Below are 8734 nucleotides of genomic sequence, written 5' to 3'. Positions count from 1 at the left end.
AGAATATATAAAACAATATATACGACTACGATATAAATTTGAAGCATGGTTACATTACATATATGATAAAATACACATAAATATCTGGTGACTCTAGCTGTTGATAGCTCGGCAAAATGAACCCACACTGTATTTATAAAGAAAAACATGGAATAAATTAATTTAAACAGAGCTTTAGAGGCGCTACTTTATCATTAGGCACTAATCAATTATGAGCTTAGGCTATGCTTTTGCTAAAGATAGAAATCAAATAAGAATATTACTAAGCATCTTAATTACCAAGAGAAGAGAAAGATGTCTTATACACGAGAACAAATTCAAAGAAGTTGGATATATATATCTAGCTTTACCAGCTATGTGTTCAGTATCCAGTCTCTCCTAGTCCTAGCTAACATTGCCAACAGAAGAAAGATAATTTTTTTAAAAAAAAAAAAGATTGGCTTTCCATTTAAACTTGGTGCTTATATATAGTGCTGAAATAGCTAGGAAGCCAAATTAAGCTTTATATATATTCATCCCCAATCATTTCACAAAATAACTAGGATAATTCACATATATTAACCCATGCATTAATTCTCATTAATCACTGGGTGGAATCATCATTATCTTGCTCTACTTCAGATGCAGGCTCATCTTCTTCTTCGAATCCATCGATGCCATAAGCTGCATGGCCACTCCCGAATGCTTTAATATGGTCTTTAAGGGACCTCTTGTGCTTGAAATCGGAGCCACAAATACAGTACCAAAGCTTGCCACAGTTCTTCTCATGAGTTCTCCAATCTCCCCTCACAGCAAAAGCCTTGCCACATTTCCTGCACATGAAGGGCTTGATCCCATGCTTCCTCTTGTAATGCGTTTGGAGTGTTCTAAAGTCTTTGAGAGGCTTCGCTCTTGGGTGGTCAATGTTGTTTCTGCACCCTGGGGCACAACAATAGCAAGGAAGCCTCAACATTCCTGTTGGTTGGGTTCCCCTCAGAGATTCAGGTCCTTTTCTGTACTGTGATCCATGCCCCCACATGTGCATCTGAAACCCCCAACCCAAAAAAAATTAAATAAAATTATGGACACCCCAAAAAATTAAAGGTTACATTAAGCAAACAAATTAAGCTATCATACACGGAGATTAATAAGATTAGTTTGATGATAAAAGAATAAAAAATCACACGAGATTGTGGGTTTAAACTTTAAATCTTCTCCCTAACAAAAAAATTAATAAACTGAATACTAAAATTTGCATATAAATAAAATATTAAACACAAACTTGAAAAAGATATCAGTTAGCTTCACTTAATTAATTACAAGGACTTGTATCATACTGATCAATTTGTAGCCTAATTAATAATAAGATATAACATTAAGGTGCTAAGCTTTAATTTGGAGAATAGGATTTTATTTTTCAAATTAAAGAAGACTACATATTTATGAATCATGAAGAATTATTTATACTGGAGCGGGCATTTATATACTTAGATAGCACGACCTTCTAAGGAACACAAAAAGGCTATCTTCGTAAAGAGCAAATTTAATAAAATTTAGAGGAGTAGGGGTTGTTTTATAGTTTTGTTTGCAATGGAAAAATAAGGAGGACAAACGAAAAAGGGAGAAAGAGAAGGGTACAAGTAGGTTAGCTATGTCCCATATTGGGGCTTAATTTCAGGACCAAAGAAAGGACCACAAAGAGAAAACGAAATTGGTGTAATTATCTGAGCGATCTGGAAGAAACACTGCAAGATTTTCAGTTTCTACCAAAATATATAAGGAGCACAGACTTCAATGTACTGAAGACACAAGGAACATAGCTTGAGTTGTTTAATCAACGAAAAGGAAAGGTGGTAAGGTACTGATCCCAGTCTCAGTCTGAATCAGGAAACCAGTTGTTCATTATTTAACCAAAATTATATGTATCAACCCTCCTCACCATGCAAAAAACAACCCCAAATTAAACACACTTTCAAAAATTCAAATAAAATTGTAGCTGGAGGAGGAGAATATCGTAGTTTATAACCCTTGGAAAAAGGGGGGTAAAATAAATTATAAATAGAAAAAAAAAACACAAAAGAAAGAAAAGGAAAGGAAAAGAAAAGCATATATAAGACCAGAAGTAGCATAGATTATTACTAGCCAAGCTTTTCCTCTTTCCATCGAAGCATCAAGGAACCGTTAGCGGTTCAAATCAAGGAAAGAAAGTTATAGACAGAAAGGGAGAAGCAGAAGCAAAGGAAAAATTCTTTTATTTTTTCCTTTTGGGACCTTGAATTAGAAAGGAAGTAGTGGAAGAAGAGCGTATGAAGAAAAAAGTAGTGGAAAAAGAAAAGGATACAAGAATTATTAAGGGTGGTGATGGTGTGTCAAGATTTTAAAAAAAAAGTCTCCATTCGCAATTTCAACCGCAACATCAAAAATTTTCGGTGATCATAACTAAGGTTGCATCAGTCGTATCTGTCTGCAACTTCTCGTAATATAAAAAAATGTGACAAAACTGTAGCTGCCGCAATTTAAAACTTTTGTGTGATGTATATATATACCTGCATGTTGTTGTATCTGTTGAAAGTTTTGCAGCAAACAGGGCAAGAGAACTGGGTAGGGCCAATGAGAATCTGGGAAGGGGTAGGGATCCAGTACTGGCCCTTGTTGAGTCTGAAGCCAGCAGAAGAAGAATCCTCAGCAGCACCATGATCTCCATGTTGGTCTTTGTCAGTGATCTCATGAGAGGAAGAAGAGAGGACAGAAGCCATCTCAGCAGCACTAGGGCTTGGCAACCCTATGTGGAGTGCAACAGTGACACTAGTACTTCCATCTTCATCATCTTCTAATTCCTCTTTAAGGTGGATCCTCTCTTCCACGTCCATGGCTCCACCAGTGCAATTAGACACCAAGTCCTCTACTTCCTCCTCATCTTGCTTTGTTGGACTCAGCTTCAAGAGGGGTAGTTCTTCTCTCAAAGGAGGTGAGGGTGGAAAAGAAGAAAAAGCAGTAGTAGTTTGGTGTTGGTGGTAGTGGAAAAAGGCGGTGGTGGTGGTGGTGTCGTTGGTTTTTGTGTGGTTGATGAAGTTGTGGTTGTGGTGTTGTGGAGAAGGGTTTGAAGAAGGGAAATATTGGTTGTGGTTGAAACGGAACAAGGGTGAAGAGGAAGAGAAGAAATTGGAGTAGGGGTCAGCCATGGGTGGAAAGGAAAAAGAAAGGTGTTGAGGAGAGAGTGGGAACAGTTTATGGCTAGTTGCGTTTGCTTTTATAGAGAGATAGAGAGAGTACAAGATGGCTGAAGGGAGTGGACGGTGGAGAGAGAGAGAGAGAGAATGCGAAAGAGATTGCGGTATCAGACATGAGGAAAGTGGGAGGGAGAGCAAAATAAATGATAGTAATAGTTTATGAAAGAAAAAGAACACTGTGTCGCTTTTAATTAAACTTTGAATTTCATAGAATAAAAAAAGGATTTAATCAGGTAAAAGTATGCATGTAGAAATCTAATGGCATTTTCACAAAAAAATAAAAAAAAATACAGAATACGTAAATTTCTGTAGAACGCGGTTTACGGTTAAAGGCTAACATACTAATACTATATGTTAGTATCCAATTAAAATTTGCATTAATTCGTTTCATTGCTAGAAGTCAGCGATCTCCCTCACGACTGGCCATTCACTTCGAATTACGTATCCAATAAAAATAGAAGTGCTTATTAGTAGGGTTTTTGTAGATGCTTAGAGTCTGTCTAACAAATATTTTAAGAAGTTTCATAAAAAAAAATTATTAGCCGAAAAGCTTTGAGACTAATATTTTTTAGAACGTTAATTTTTAGTGTTTGTTTTTTATATTTACTGTTTTTTTTCCTTGAATATTTATTAATTTGTTAGATTTTTTTAATCTTTTCTATTTAAGATAAAAACATTACATAAATATGTTTATTTATGTAATTTTTTTTATTTTTCATTCATTTTAATAAATAATTTTACCAAATACTTATTATTTAATAATATATTTTCTAGTTTTTGTTAAACATAGATTTATTTCTGGGTTAAAAATTAGTTTTTTTTATATATATTTTGTTAAAATTATTCTAAGTTGCCTTTTTCTTCTTTTTTTAACAATATATCTCACCAAATAAGTAAAGGAATTAATCTTTTGGAATAACATTAAAGCACGCCAAAATAATTTTTTTAATAATATTTTTTATACACATCAATTTTGAAATGAAATTTAGGATTATATATACATCCGACCATAAAACAACAACGGTACTGTAGATAAAAGTTGAAATTATAAAAAGAATCTAAATCTATAGAAGTGGTACTTAATTAGTCGTAAAAAAAATTAAATGACAAAATATATGTTTTAAACAACTTTAACTTTGAGTAAGGAAATTAAAAAATTAAAGTTGGATATTAAGTTAAATGATTGAATTTGTCTACTTAATACAAAAAGTTTAGCCCATTATTATATACAGCTTCACGAGCTAGCCAAATATATGACTTTTGTCTAGCCACTACTTTTTTTTCGGCCATCGCATAGTTCAATGAAAATACAGTATATACACACTTATATAGCTCAAAGCATTAATTCAATCAAAGCACTTGTTTCATTCAATAGTGATTAATTGTAGAGAAAGTAAATTATAACTTCAAAACGATTTTATCTATAAATTTAAGTATTTGCATTTAGGACCCGAACTTTAACGAGAATTATATCTATCAATCTGTGTCGCTCTTACATTAAGAATTAATTATTATTCACAACTTAATTTTAAAAAAATCAATTTTTTATATTAAAATTTCTTTTTACCCCTAAAATCTCATTTTTAATTAATTTTAATTTCTTTTATGCATTAAGTTTTTCTTCTTCTGCCAAATTTTAGTTACTCATTATGAAGTTTTTTTTTTTCATTTTTAACTTTATATTCTCCTAAATTTAAACTATTTATATTTTTACTTATATATAAATAAAATAAGCATATATTAAATACACCTTTTTGGTATACAAGCAATATTAATCAAATCCTTTAAGTTAATTATCCTTAATTGTATAATCTTATATATTCACAATTTCTATATCCTTCTCTTTTTCGATATATATTTATTTCATTCATATTTTTCTCGTGTTAAAAGTCTAACAAAAATCACTTGTTAATTCTCATTTTTTTACTGACATATCACATTTTGAATCATTGATCTTTGAGAATATATACTTGAGTAATGTGAAAAATAAAAATTAATTATAAATATAAAATATTAAATCATATTTAAATGATTAAAATAAAAAAAATACAATTTTTTTAAATAGTCACATGACTCCAACAACAAGAGATAAAGAAAGTTGTCTTGACACAATATAAATGTGTGAGCATGGCTTATTAATTATTATTATAGAATCTCAATATATTTATTTCAAACCAGAACTGAAATGAGATATGATATTCAACAAGGATTTATCCAGTAATGAAATGCACATCCTCTTCATAAGAAAAGCAGTTTGTTTCATAATCAATTACACCGCTCCAAACAGGTTGTTTGATTTAAACAGATGAAACACAAGTGGGACACGATATAGCTAGCTTAATAATAATACTAATAATAATGAGTAATGACAAGATTGCTATAACCATAGAAAATTGACACGATTGTTTACCTAATGTCCACACTTCGGAACATAAATGCTTCTTGTTCTAACTCAATTTTACATCTTCACTCTCCTCCCCATGCGGCAGAAAAAGTACAAACAAAAGAAATTACAGATTATTCATTCTCTGCTCCAATATATTAGGTTTTTATTTTTTTTCTCTTTCAACTTTCATCATAATTATGCATTTATGGATTGAGAGATAGCTGCAACAAATAACAATGTTATATCTCTCCTGGCCCTCAACCTTTCCTTTTCCCTCTGATGCAATTTGTTACTGGCAATAGTATTTCTCGTTCTCGTTCAATTATGAATGTTAACTTCACCTATTGGCCCACTCCTAAATGCAGTAGTTGGAGATTTAAAGCACTCTACTTAGTTATAATTTGGAACCGAAAATTAATAATAGGCCAATGCAAGAGTTTTCTTTTCACTTGCCTCATTTTTTTGGGTATTCAAGGATATTTTTCAATTAAGAGCCAAAAATTAATCTCTCAAAGTATGGAAATCTATTTAAAAGGCTGATCACATGATTAAGAAGTATGATCATGGACCAGCATTCCCTCCAGTTAAAAAGCAATGGGTCCTACAGTTATCATCCAAAGATATAGAATTTTTTAGTTATATACTTGTATTATTCTTATTCTTCTTCTTCTTATTATTATTATTATTAATGGGTAGAATTTCATGCAGACCTTCTATGACTTGATCTATACTCCATGCAACCATACTACAACACCATGTTAAATTTTTCCCATGCCTATTGCAGCTACATTAATATGTCTTTTGTCCTTGAGAATAGAATATTGCCACGCAAGTTCTATGATAAAAATATTCTGTACATAGCACAGTGTTTAATGAAAATACCTTTCTTGCACTCATTTGGCCACCACAAGAATTGGAATTTTATTAAAGGTTGTCACCAACCAAACGTAGCATGTAAAATAATAGTAGCAGACTAGCTCGATCTTATATATATGTACTCAAGTGGATCTTTATTATAGCTATTATATATATATATATACTTGAGGTCTCGTACGTCATGTGAAGCATGGTGGATTTGAGATTAATGAAATTGAATTTTATCTTTAAAGAAAAAAACGTGGTTTGGTCATTAGTTATTGATTAATTTAAAGAGATTGCACGCATCCCATTCAAACCCAACACCAGAGCATAAAACTAGAATCGGTTTCTAAAGAGATGACAGAAACCAGAGCACATGATACAATCGTGTGAATTTGTAAGGACAAGAAACAAACCAGTTCCAATATGCGCCCAACATTTCCATTGGTGTGCGCACACTGGTCGGCTAAGATACCTGTAAATTCATATCCCTGGCCTAATTATAATAATATTATGAATTTTTTAATGGACTAATAAGTAGTGTTGTTAGTGCATTGTTTAAAAAAATTAAAATAAGAAAATATTTAATGTAAAAATTATAGAAAATCATAAAAAATATTATAGACAACATAATTTTACTTATTCTAATAAAAATATTTATTATTTTATTTTCTTTATAAATATCACACTTGTTAACATTTGTCATAAATAATTTAAGAAGAGAAATTAAGAAACTAAAGTTAAAAAATAAATAAATTATTCAATTCATTAAAAATTTAAAATATTTTGTTTTTATTTAATATTGTTTATTTTTTAACATTATTATTCCTAGGATAGTCAATAAATTTATAATAAAATAATGCAAACCCCTCTAGTAAATTGGTTTTTAAAGTAAAGGTATATTTATTCTTAAATTTTAATGGGTTAAGATCTCCACATATTTTAAATTAAATCAAATGTAAATATCCTTTTACTTAGTCGCTTTAAAAGAGTTTTATTTAATAGTAAATTTTAATTTTAAATGAAACTAAAGAATAAAATTATTTAATTGTTCGTGTGTATATTTGTGTGTGAGCCAGCTCGTGTAATAACAGAATAATAAATTGAAAAGATAAATATGAACAAGTATTTAAAGGCATTTGGATTACATATTGTTAATTTAGTGAGGGGTTGGGGGGGGTGGAATTTCATCTGATTGTAAATAAATTGACATGAATTTAATAAGAGCGGGGATATACACACACGTACACTAAACCTTTTGTACGTGTATAACTAAGTTATTGAATGTTGTCATCACAGTTTAATAGTCTCATAGCTAGATGTTTGCTGTAAACATGTGTGGAAGAGTAAAAGCATATCTGCTTGTGAAAGAGAATGGTTATTATTTGATTGCAGCTAAGGATATATTGTGTGACATTATATATTGGTACGCTTCTGAGTCTTAGCTGGGTCTATATATATTGACATGGAGTGGTTGGAACTTGGAAAGGAAGGGTAAGAAGGCATGCATATAAGAAGGGGTTAGGGTGTAACGTTTATCTTAATGGTACTTTTTTTTAAAGGCATCAATGGTACTTTTTCATATAATTTTCTTTGCAATATTTTTACATTACATCTTTGAGGAATGTGTATATTTCTCAATACATTTCACTCTAATTAATTACTTGGTGATCTGAATATAGCATGGGGACTAGTTGGTTACAATATTACTCCAAAAATCTAGGCTTTAATTTACTCATATTCATCTCCCTGTTCACATCCTATGCAACATTGGATATCAGGACCACAATTGATCTTCTTCCTCTTTCTATTTTTTTGTTTTCATCTTTCTTTCAAAATTTATCTTCGTAACTATGTGCACAATTTAAAGATGTTTAATTAAGTCACACACACACACACATACCTTATCACTAGGCCAATCCTAATAAAGATGCTTAAGCTGGGATTATATTATGTTTTCTTCTATTCAACACTTCCAAAATATCAATTAATAATACTTAACAAAATATAACAATTCGACAAAAAAAGACTTAATTGTATTTTTTGTCACTCATTTTTTATATTTTTGTAATTTTCACTACTAAACCATGGAATTTTCATATTTTATATTTTTGTAATTTTCACTACTAAACTATGAAATTTGCATATTATCACCCAAATTAATTTTTAAATTTTTCATATTTTGTCATCAAACATTTTTTTCCACATTTTGTCACATAATTTTTAAAACAAAAATGCTTAACTATAAAATATGGGGGCAAAATGTGTAAAATTTAAAAAA

At 30.6% G+C, this 8734-nt stretch overlaps 1 protein-coding gene across 1 annotated transcript; it reads right to left on the bottom strand.

Moving 5' to 3' along the window:
* Positions 1 to 246: 246 nt before the first annotated feature.
* LOC114406742 (zinc finger protein WIP2-like) lies at positions 247 to 3345 on the bottom strand. Its single transcript, XM_028369534.1, has 2 exons — positions 2526 to 3345; positions 247 to 1024 (listed from the first exon to the last, which is right to left on the bottom strand). Exons 1-2 carry the CDS (start codon positions 3159 to 3161, stop codon positions 584 to 586), a joined length of 1077 nt encoding a protein of 358 aa, XP_028225335.1. The 5' UTR covers positions 3162 to 3345; the 3' UTR covers positions 247 to 583.
* Positions 3346 to 8734: the final 5389 nt, after the last annotated feature.

The sequence above is a fragment of the Glycine soja genome, chromosome 3 (genome assembly GCF_004193775.1).
Source record: "Glycine soja cultivar W05 chromosome 3, ASM419377v2, whole genome shotgun sequence".
NCBI classification, from domain to species: domain Eukaryota; kingdom Viridiplantae; phylum Streptophyta; class Magnoliopsida; order Fabales; family Fabaceae; genus Glycine; species Glycine soja.
This window is presented reverse-complemented; position numbering and strand designations above follow the sequence as displayed.

Bases quoted from the DNA above. Each gene is read 5' to 3' on its own strand.
- LOC114406742 (XM_028369534.1), bottom strand. From the start codon at position 3,161: ATGGCTGACCCCTACTCCAATTTCTTCTCTTCCTCTTCACCCTTGTTC. The intron at 1,025-2,525 runs GTATATATATAC...TGGGGGTTTCAG, and splicing joins ACAGATACAACAACATGCAG to ATGCACATGTGGGGGCATGG.